This window comes from Pyxicephalus adspersus, chromosome 4 (genome assembly GCF_032062135.1).
Source record: "Pyxicephalus adspersus chromosome 4, UCB_Pads_2.0, whole genome shotgun sequence".
NCBI lineage: Eukaryota > Metazoa > Chordata > Amphibia > Anura > Pyxicephalidae > Pyxicephalus > Pyxicephalus adspersus.
The window spans coordinates 107,470,102-107,482,173 of NC_092861.1; the positions used below are offsets into that span (position 1 = coordinate 107,470,102).

The 12,072-nt window shown below is 35.7% G+C and overlaps 1 protein-coding gene across 5 annotated transcripts in view; it reads right to left on the bottom strand.

Moving 5' to 3' along the window:
- Positions 1-2,121: 2,121 nt before the first annotated feature.
- The window catches only part of RASGRP3 (RAS guanyl releasing protein 3), a 73,802-nt gene continuing 63,851 nt past the window's right edge, over positions 2,122-12,072 (bottom strand). For all 5 annotated transcript variants that reach the window (XM_072409247.1, XM_072409249.1, XM_072409246.1 and 2 more), the window contains 6 exons: positions 8,522-8,637; positions 7,422-7,569; positions 6,783-6,819; positions 5,874-5,999; positions 4,635-5,002; positions 2,122-3,175 (listed from right to left, as the gene is read on the bottom strand). In XM_072409247.1, the coding sequence (XP_072265348.1) occupies positions 3,167-3,175; positions 4,635-5,002; positions 5,874-5,999; positions 6,783-6,819; positions 7,422-7,569; positions 8,522-8,637 (804 nt within the window). In that variant the 3' untranslated portion in view covers positions 2,122-3,166. The remainder of the gene's footprint in view (positions 3,176-4,634; positions 5,003-5,873; positions 6,000-6,782; positions 6,820-7,421; positions 7,570-8,521; positions 8,638-12,072) is intronic.

A 12,072-nucleotide genomic window follows, 5' to 3' on the forward strand; every position in this document is an offset into this window, starting at 1 on the left:
TTGCCTCAAGGGATCAGGAACTGTGCATATATGGTTTTACCAGAGATATGTTGGTTTGTAGTATGTTTTTTTTTTTTTCTTTTTTAACAACTAGCTCTGGGAAATAATATAGAGAATTTTCTGAAAACCGTTATTCTCAAAGGGGCAACTCAATAAGATATACTAAACTTTGGATCACATTGGCACAACCCTGACATCTTACATTTAGAGAGGAAACAAAGCAAGCTAATTAATTATAATTATTACAAATGTTATTTCAAATGTAAATATGTGCAAATATGTGTGTGTGTATTTATATGTATATGTACAGTTAGGTCCATAAATATTTGGACAGAGACAATTTTTTTCTAATTTTGGTTCTGTACATTACCACAAATAATTTTAAATGAAACAACTCAGATGCAGTTTAACTGCAGACTTTCAGCCTTAAATCAGTGAGTTGAACAAAAAGATTGCATAAAAATGTGAGGAACTAAAACCTTTTTTACACAATCACTTCATTTCAGGGGATCAAAAGTCATTGGACAAATTAAAAAGCTGAAAATAACATGTTCATTTCTAATACTTGGTTGAAACCCCTTTGCTGGCAATGACAGCCTGTAGTATTGAACTCATGGACATCACCAGATGCTGGGTTTCCTCCTCTTTAATGCTCTGCCAGGCCTTTACTGCAGCGGCTTTCAGGTCACTGGGGGCGACAACACAGTTTAGAATACCATATTGGATGAAGGTGATAATGCAGATTAGGGTGACAACACAGATTTGGGTCAGCGTCAATTAGGGAGACAACGCACTCCACAGATAGGGTGACAATACAGATTAAAATAACATTGTGGATGAGGGTGACAACACAGATTAGGTTGCCAACACAGAATAGGGTAACATTGTGGATAAGGGTGACAATGCTGATTAGGGTGTCAACACAGATTAGGGAGACAATATCAATTAGGGAGACAACATGCTCCACCTATCAGGGTGAAACATAGGTTAGGATAACATTGTGGATGATGGTGGCAACGCAGATAAGGGTGACAACATGGATTAGGATTAGGGATGACCGAGAATGCCTCTGGCATTCTTGCAAAAATTTCTTTGAACTTCAGATGGTTTCGCAAAATTACGGCGAACCAATTTCGTGAAACCATTGGAAGATCTAGGAAATTTTAACAGGAGCATTCGCAGGGAATCCCACTGTTTGCGATCTTGGGGCACTAGAGGTTATTTAACCTCCAGTGCTGGAGATCGCACATTCTTCTCAATGAATGCAGCCTCATTCATTGAGAAGATGTGTGGTCCATGGCACTAGAGGTTAATTAACCTCTAGTGCCAGGGATATTCTCAATGAATGTCGCCGCATTTATTGAGAAAAGGTGTGATCCGCGGCACTAGAGGTTAATTAATTAACCTCTTGTGTAGGGGATGTGTGATCACAAGGCGGCCGCATTCATGGAGAATATCCCCAGCACTAGAGGTTAATTAACCTCTAGTGCCACAGATCACACATTCGCCGAGAGATCAACTTTTAAAAACTCGCTCGTTCATTCCTAATTCGGATGACAAGGGGCTCTGGAGATGAGGATGATGATGATGATACTACTGTGCAGGGGTCTGACATGGCAGTGGGATGGGGCCCCTGATCTGTGTTTTGTGGTGGTAGACCTGATCCGTATCAATGACATCAGCACTAACCAATCACAGAATATGGCACACTGATTGGTAAGACAGATTGGGCCAGATTGGGACAGATTGATGAGAGAGGGCTGTGGGAAGAGAGGAAGGTCGGGTGTGGATGGCTTTGCAATTTGCCACACACAAGATGGAGGCTTCTATACATATAATAAATGTTTTATTTTTCAGCTGACACAGCCAGCACCACTAAGAGGGACTGACATTCCAGTGCAAGAAGGTGAGAATAGATATCTAATAATATGTCCGATGTTAGAGTTTAGGTCAGATTTCAGTAAAAAAAAAAAAAAAAGCAAATACAAATCTATTTGGTAAAACAATTGTGGGCATGTATGTGTTGTGTATTGAGTTTCTGATCTGAACTGATCACCTCCTTTCAGTAAACAAGTCAAGAGATTTGCTACTGTTGTAGACAAAACAGAAATGCAATGAAAGTATTTTACAGTATTTTCTTTAATATCAATAAAGAACAAACACAAATGCAAAATCAATATCCAGTGATTCAGGTATTTTGGAAATTATTATAAAATAGTAGTTGAACATTCATGAGTATGTCTTGAACTGCTCTGGGGGTTGAAGGTGCACTATAGGGTTGTGTCTTATTTACCTCCTGTACCTTTACATTTTGTTCCTATGGGTGTCCAATAATATTACTCTAATGTCATGTACTTTCACTTCTGACATAGGAAAAAGCATAACCGAGTAAACTTGGCATATAAATGTAGGGAGCCTTCATAGTTTATGTAGGTTTTGTACTCCTTCAACCAATTTATATTGGTAGTTCATTTGAAAAACTGTTGTAAAATCTGTGGAATTATTATTTTTATGGGCTAAGGACATCAATAAATCAATATATTGTCAGTACTATAAACACTCTGCTCTGCTGATTCATGCAGATCCACTTGTCAAAAAAGAAGGCTAATAAGAAGGAATTCACCCAATTTCATGTCTTGCCAGCTTACTCATGGCGTCTGTCATAACAGAGCATAAAGAAGCACATTTTCTGTCTGGTTCTAGCTGCAATTGTAAAAAGTAAATAATTTTGCTGTTTGGTCATTAAACCATAATATATTATCTTTGGGGGGGGGGGATAATACATTTAAATTTATGTTGGTCAAATAGTCAGTTCTCTTGCTCTCTTTAAATAAATATCAATCATGTCTTTATACAAGATCACAATACACAAATAAGATCATGTATCTATGTACATATAGAAGAGCTATTGAAATGTAGTGAAAGAGACCTCTCAGAGTGAAGGATATGTACTCCATCTGCTGTGTCTTCCTTCCAAGCTTGCCCCACGCTGTAGAAATGTATCCTTGAGTGAAAAAGGACATACAGTACATTCTGACGGACATCAGAGACGTGTAGCCTGAATAGTTCATCATTAGTGCAATCCCATTTAACATCCAATGATAGTGTAAGGGATTTCAGTGTTCTACCACTTTCCAGTATGCTCCTCAATATTCAAGTCAAGAAATCAGCTGTCCTATAAATGGATAGAGCCAACAGTGAAATCATTAGTGTTAGAAAAGTAATGCAGCATGCTGCCTACACAAATCTATGTGGAAAACTTCAATTAATATAAACTTTCAGTAGAGTCAAAGGGGTCTATTTATAATGCAGTGAATCTGAGATTCAGTGAAACATTTTATGTTGTAGGATTATTCAGGGCCACGTGTTTCATTGTGTTTGCAGTTCTTCTCCACCCAAGAATGTTTCAGTAAAATATTGTTATAAATAGACCCAAAAGTGTAAGTTTGGGCAAAAATTTTTTAGGCAAACCCCCAAAAGACTAGTATGTGGCTTAACTTTTCAATAAAGTTTTGATTTATTATATTCCCATAATATTTATTACATTGTTTTATAAAGGTATAAATATTTACAGGGATAGTACCAAATGACAAACAAAAAAACAGACCTACAGTGAGGGAAAGAAGTATTTGATTTTGTAGGTTTGCCCTCTGACAAGGAAATAACCAGTCAATAATTGTAATGGTAGGTTTATTGTAGCTGTGGGAAACAGAATAACAACAAAAGAACCCTCAAAAACCCAGTGCTCAAAATAATTCAAAAGCTTATCAGCTTCACCAGCCAATCAGGAAACAGCCTCTTAACCATCCCTGGCTATTTAGCTAGCTCAGACACAGCACTCAGCGTTTGTGCAACGTGTCTCCATTGAGCCGAGCCCCTAGTTCTGTTGAGCTAGTTTCTGTTCACCTGATGCTTAATTCAGTGTTTCCTCTGTGCAGGTCCTGGGTTAACCCCTCATTGTCCAGTTTGTTGGTTCCCAGCCAACTTCCCTGTGCTGTTCCAGTGTTTCTGTCTGTCTGTGGATATCCCTGAGTCACCTGTGCCTCCTGTTCCTTCCAATGTACCCTGTGCCCGCAGTGGCCCCTGTGTCACTAGTGTTTGTGTCCTGGATCCCTGGCAATTGACCCCTGGCGTGTGACCTGACCTTTCTTCCTTGCTGCCTGCCTCGACCCCGGCCTTCCTCGACTTTGCTTTTGCTTTGTGATTTGATACCGTGTTTTGCCCATCTCTGTGTGCCCAAGGGCTGCAACCTGGCAATAACCAGTGGCGCAATATCCTCACCATCAGAGGCTCTGGAGAAGACCTGGTTACTTCTTAGACTCTGCGCCTTGGCCCTTCTCAGGGCTCAGACCAGCTCTGTGCAAGCAGTAGCTCCCCCTAGTGGTCCTGTCTCTCCATGCGTTACAAGCACTGCATAAAATCCTACATACTTAACTACTTTTTTTAAGTAGCATTTTTTCTTTTGTAAAAAAGAATAAACACAAGCAATGATGTTATTTTTCCAAGGTAATAGTTTCAAATGTATTTTGACAACCTCATCCTAGGTTGATCAGTAAACTACTGTATGGATTCTTTTTAATGCACCTTGCCATATAATTATTAATATTGCAATTCATGAGTACATCTTGTATTACCTCTGTACTGCTCAGCTCACTCCTAGATTCTGTCCTGTTGTTATCTTGAAGTTGTTCCATAGCCTGTACTTCCATAATGTCCATGTTGGGGTGATGGTTTGGATTTTCATTCTCCCATTTAGCAAAACCCTTGTTCTTTCCTGATTTACCATAGAATTTACATTTCATCTTAGGAAAAGTATGAGGACCAGTATCACTCCATCCAGAATCAGGCCACATAGGATCTGTTTGTGTTGCCTGGCTTGTTGTTGAACGTTGTAATCGCACTGAAATCTTCCTAGAAGAGCCAGTGACCAGAGTTATTGCTCGTCCATCTAGATCATGATTTTCTCCCCCAGAAGAAGGAAAGTCAAACACTTCATCTTGTGCTACAAAAAACAAAAGTATATTATTTTTAACATATCTCCTATATAAAGGTTAGGGACTTTGTAACCAGTTGGTGGAAAATTGGCACACTATTTATTTTTATAAAACATGAACATTATAATTTTCATAATTGAAAATTAATCATTTGAAGATTGTTTTCACCAACATTAGAACAAACAAGTGAGATACACGCAGTGCTGTTAAGTTCCGTAGGGAGGGAAGGGGGGGGAGAATGGGTGGAAGGCACACAGCTGGTATCTCTGGTTGGTCTTTTAGTTATCCACCATACACATTGGATAGGTAAATGACATTGAGGGACCACTGTACACCTTAGATTTTTGCTAGAGATAAATAACTATTTAGGTTAAATATAGACAACTATGTTAGGTTATATATGTAGTTTTATATAAGAAACACTGTTTTTTGTTGGTGTTGGCGACTAACATCGCAGGACATTTTACAAAGTCCTGGGGTTTCTAGTTAGATAGCCAGTACTATTCCACGAGTCATCATACAAATATCAAAATTACGAGCTTTGGAGGTCCGCCTGTATACACACTTTATGAACATATATATATATATATATATATATACGCACACATAAACAAAAATACAACACTCACTCTATAGTGTTCATGGAAGACCAGAGTTGTCTTTCTGGATTGCTATTCTAATTTTAAGTACAAACCCTACTAATATAAGGTCCATTTGCAAACATGGCAACCAGACTGGTGGGGTTGAGGGTGGATGCCCATGTGTGTCTGTGGTGGTATGTTTCTCTCTCCTCTCTGCAACTGCCATATCTTTTCCCCATGATACATGACACACCGCTACTAGGAAGTTTCATTCAACCATTTTTAGGTCATATAATACCTGGAGCCAGAGATGGACTGCTTGGAAGGGACCCATGACTACTTCCAATAGATGTTCCTCTGGAGAGTTTTCTGCAAGCTAGTACAAGCAGATCCTTGCACTGTTTATGGCAATTAGCACCACAATCTAAAAAACAAAAACAAATCAGTAACTTAATAGGAAACACATGAATGTTTTATATGGGGTTTTGCATTTACTATCAGTCAGTGCAGGTTAGGTTTAATCAGTGTGAGATTAAATCTTGGTCACTGACCCTATTAAAAACCTAACATAGATTTAACCCTTCTCCTTTGGTTAAATATACAGTAAAATCACCTCACTGTTTACTACTAGAACCATTGCCGTATTGCTAAATTCCTAATTTGCACCAATATATACACATGCTATATACCTAGATAATCAATAAATATTACTAGAAAGTTTGTTAGTATCTGTTTATCAGGTAGTGTGCTTGGTAGGACTAGCCTACACACACAAAACAAGTGAAATATTCATAGTATTTCTTCCATTGTCAAAGTTTCTTTTACAAAATAATCAAACAATCTTACCTCTATGAAAATTGTAAGCTGCTTACATAATTGTTTATTAGGCAAATTAAGTCTAGTATACCAAAATGCACATACTTTATTCTCCCAAATGAGAACAGGTAGACATATGGAAATACCACCTTGTTTACCCATGTTTTTTTTCTTTACATAGTAACTAGGGGTTGATTCATGAAGCAACAATAAGGCGGCGTTATCTCTGTTTTTTTCATTTGCCTCTATTTCAGAAATTTTGAGCAGCTTCAAAAGTGTTCATCATAGTTCATTATTTCCATCTGATTTTACTTTCTTTTAATACCTCTTAATTAACTCTTTATTAACACTTAATTTTCATTTAGAATAATGCATACAAATAGAAACTTACCTTTACACTTGTATCCTTGTTTAATGATACCCCACAGCTGAAATAAAGGACAACTCAGTGAATTGATAGCATGCAAGAAGGAAAACCAGATCATAAAGCAGGAAGAACAAATTGCTATGCTAATATAAACAGGATACACCCACACCCTTCCTGTCATCCACATCCACAGTGCATGTGGACTTTGACTAAAGTCTTTCCAGATTTCTCACTTACAAAAAAAAAAAAAAAAAAGTTTAACGCTCTTAGCAAAACAAAGGCACATCTCCAAATACTAAATATTGTTACCAAGAAAAATCACATCATAATGAAAGTCAGTCTTTTTCTACTTATACATAATCTTAGTATACAATACTTGTAAATAGCATACCTCAGTTTTGAACTTTTATCTTATCTATATGTTTTACCTGGTTTGTTTGTTTTTTGCTTTTATTTATTACATTTATTTTTAGTTTTGGTTTTGATGCAGTGAGAAAATAGCATTTTCTATCTACTGCTAATATTCTTGCGGCATCTTATACAGTGAACATGAAAAATGTTTTATATGATCTCTTCCATAGAATAACTTCATACAGAGCATCACAATAACTCATGTCAGATTTAAATGTAAAGCCGATTTACAGTCCAATAAAATGTACGTACAAATCCTGCACAGTGTTCACAGAAAGTTGGCTTTAAATATGTCATCTCCTGGAAGTTGTGCATAAAACCGGGACCCATTTTACAATGGAACTGAGACTTGGCCCTCAGAAAGTAGGCCATCATTTCATCCTTGCTAATAAGACCATCTCTGCAAAGAGAAAAATAAGGAAGTAATTGTTATTTTTACTGCTCTATAGCTTTGCATGTAAAAAAACATGGATGTCATATTTTTAATTGTAAAATGTTTAAATGTTTCTTCTGTATGACTGTCCATCTGATGCGGTAGCTGCATAGTGCTAGTTATAATGCCACTTGGCATAGCCACATTCTTAACAATATCTTTAGCTAGTCTATAAGGGTAGAATTTTGCCCACCACTGTAGAGTGTCTTTCTTTACAGAGATCAACATAAGGGGCATTTCCCAGTGATTTCTGGTTCATTTAATTGAGACCTGAAAATGTTTTTAAGGGTTCATTGGGGGTAAGAATGTTGAGAAAGGTTGATCTAGGCAATAGAATGGACCATAATAAAGGACAGCATTCCTAGACCAAAACCTAGAAACGTCATATTTTAATCTTGCAGGGGATTATTCCGCCCATTTGTGTTGTCATAGCACTGCTTTATAATGAATTTATAGCTTACAAACTTGTAGATACAAATAAGAATGTAAAACATTTATTAAATTTTAATGATCTGGAGAAAATTAATTTTTATTGTAATCTATTGTCTCTAAAATATTGTCATTGGGGAAAAAATATTTTTGGGTGTGTGTGCTGAAGGTGAAATACTTAGTGCTGCAGTTAGGTGAAACTTTGCCACGGTTCCTTTGTTGGCCAGTTAGATTCTCCAGTGTTTGTAACTCATTAAGGATTAGCAAATCAATAAAATGATCCAGACATTAAAAATGTGTTTTATCTCTTTAGGTTGTAGCCTGGACATTAGAAAAACTCTAATGTAAATGTTTATCTAATATATTAATAATTTAATAACAAAAGCAAAATGATACCATATGTGACCACATTAGTAATTTTATATAATAGTATAATGTAAAAAATGATATCATAACCTGAATAATAAATTACAAGCTTTAGTTAACTTACTGATCCTTGTCCAGAACACAAAAGGAGTCCAGAAATGGGAAGTTAGCAGCAATGCTCTCAAAGTCCTCTTGAGAAATATACCCATCATGATCATGGTCATAGTTTCTAAAAACAGACTTCAACATATATATTAAATGTTAATTGAGGTTAGCATTATACAATTAGAATATACTTTATATACTTATCAGAATTTAATTTACTACCATCCACATTTTTATACTGTTATTCTTTGTTGCATAAAAACACACATTTCCACACAGTAGCACCAGAAAATTAAAGCCCAACTCCAACCAAAATATTTGATTTTATTTTTGGAAATGATTACAACCCCTCTAAGGTTTTTATTGCCATTGCCATCTGTGTCCATATTGGGGAAACTTCTCCCCACTTTCTTTTCCAACAGGAAAAAATGGAAAATAAGTTTTGTTGGAAAACAAGTAAAAACATGTTTGTAAGAAAGGATCAAAGGGTTGGAATTGCCCAAATTCTGACTGTGCATTCCAATTCCAAAGAAGAATAGGAAAAATCTTCTCAATGGAATCACAGATATAAAGACCCCACAGCAATTTTAACTTTCAAATACAGATTTTAATAATTTCTTAGAAGAAAGCAGTCTTTTTTATCAAATATGCTAAAATGAAGTAACATAGCTTTCTAATGCATATATACACACTATACACAGGAACTTGTAGCACTAGTGAGACCTTAAACACTTACACATCAACATAGGGTGTAATTCCCTTTATAAGCCCCTCACAAATTCTATTCTAACAAACTATAAAATTGGCAAGTATTTTTCTACAACAATGTTCACAGACAGATATTTTTACTTATTTACTGTATATTTTACTTGGCTATATCTGGGTCACTCAGTGAACACTGTGCAGGATCTGCTTTAGTGCTAAATAAAGCTCAGAAATATACTGGAGAGCAAACCCAACCCAAAGAAGATTCTTTACATCTGACAAAATTACCATAACAATGACACTAGAAAAATTCATCTATCCTTTTTTTACAACCAGCCTTTTTAGGCTTAAATGGAGAAATGGCAAAACTTGGAGGACCCTAAGACAGATGCTATTTTAAAGAGACGTGCTGGTAAAAAACCATAATAGATCAAATAACACGCTGGTATAGCACTTATTTGATGATAAAGCGTTTGCTTGAGCTAAAAGACTTTCTTGAAGAACTGGACAATGAAAACACTTCATTAACTGAAAGTCAGTGGGTACAAATAAAAGAATTAGCAATTTTTTCTTGGAATAGAAGAGCTTGACGACGCTTAAACACAGATAAAAGACCAGTTAATGTCTAGTTAAATTCCAGCAGATCTGGAACTGATCGCTCACTGAAACTAACTATAGAAGAAGCCACACTTGTTTATCCAAACAATAATAGCCATGTGGCTGTATTAGCAGTGCCACCAACCAAAGTCAGAATTGAATGACTTTTTAGCCGGGCTAAATAAAGTAAAAGCGATTAACCCGAACCGTATATGGCCCTTAAGCGCTATCTATTAACATTGGTATCATGATACGCATCCTTAATTTTATTAATAATTATCGTGAATTTTATGCGATTTATGCGACATTTAAAAAGTTAAATCATAATTTCGCATTTTGGAATATTTTTTTGGTTTAGGAGTTGGTTTTAGAGCAGCAAATTATGTAGTTTATATTTTTGAAGGAATATAGTTGATCCTGATCCTCATTATATCTGAAAGTACTTTAAAATGTATCATCTGTAATAAAAACAATAAATAAAACTTTGTTTTCATTTTTGATTTTTAGTTTTAGGCTTAAACTTTACTGGTTTACAGGCTGGTCAATAGGGTAGAGTGTCCACTTCATGGCCAGAAGTTCATGTTTCCAAAAGCATACCCCATCTTTATATAGCTTTACAATGGCTGAGCTTTGGCTAGTGGTGAATCACTGTGCATGTTGTGTTTCAATCAAAATGGAACATTAGCCTACATAAGCATATTAAATTAGGGTAGTAGGTGGTATTTTATCTCATTTTTTTTTAATTGGGTTTTTATACTGACTCCACAGCCCTGCAAAAGTAACCATATCCAGACACAAAGTGGTATACTATGTAATTTATGTATTTATTGTATATTATGATTAGTGTTTAAAATGATTGTAAGACATATTAAGGATTGTCTATTTTAGACGAAAAAGCAGTGTGTGCGAAACATGTAGATGAACACTTGTTGTATTAATGTGTTTATGATTGTACCACTAAGGTTATTGTAGTGTATTTTTACATTCTATCATTAAAATATTGTTTTATTTCAATATATTTTTATAAAAAAAACTAGGAGTTTTATCAAGGAAATTATAAATAACAAACACGGGGTGGAATATTTATAGCGAAGTTACAATAAGACGAAGAAAAACCTGCTTAAAACCATTTTAAACCTGTAAAACAAACACGTGAAAGGGACCTCTTGTCTCCATTTGTCCCATTTGACAAAATAGATAGGGAAGGGAGAATGTTTATAAGGGAGAAGGAAGGGGGATTTCACATCAGGAAGGAAACAATGTTGTGTAACAATAAGCTACCCACGGATCCCAGGTAATTTCAAAGACATGTTGTGTGTGGGCCGAGCTAATACCTGTATGGTGTTTCAGTCTATGCCACACCAAAAAGGAGTACTGAAGGGCAGGGCAAGTGATCTTAGGTCAGATACAGGAAGGTACCCACATAACAGAAACAATTGTGGACACGAAGCTGGATTGAGCTTCTATGCTTATCCATTGGGGTTTGTTGAATAGCAGTGAAGTGCGAGAGAGTTGAGCAACCTGGGCTGCTCTGAGATGAGTGTATTAAGGTAGGGGCTCCCAGCCCTCCGTGTGCCTTGGGGGTAAGCATTTTGCCTGGATGATTCAGCTTCCTTTCTGGCCCCAAATGAATTCCATGACTAGTTTGAAGTAGGTTTAGGGATTTATGTAAAATATTGTTTTTGTTTGTACCTAAAAAGTCCCATAATGGTTTCTTTGTATAACAGTTATTAAAAACGAAAATCACATTAATATTCAACAATCAATACGTTATCAGGTAAATGGCATTTCCTGTAATGTTTCCTCAGGAATGGTACATTTAAATATATGTTACATTTGATTTTGTAGTTGAGAAAAAAATGGCATTTTAAATTGTGTAATTTAGGGGCGCTCTGTGGTAGGAAACATATATAAAAAAAAGAAAGCAATTAAATTTATTTTTATAATAATAATTATACCAGAGCTAAGGAATAACACAACTGACTGTAAATAAACTATTCTGTTGAATAATAGAACAGCATAAAGAAGTAAGAGAAAAAGCAGTATACTATATACAGAATGAAGCACACAATATTACTAAGTGGAGTTAAAAAACACAGGAGTTGTGTTTTGGGGAACACTTTACTGTTGGGTTATTGTGAATCCTCTGTTTCAGCTTTTTTGGTTTGATACTCTGCTATATTCTTTATAATTTTTTAATAATAAAAGTAAATATCTTTAATTTTTATATTCTTTGAATGCCTTTTTCTAATTCTTTATGGTTTTTTT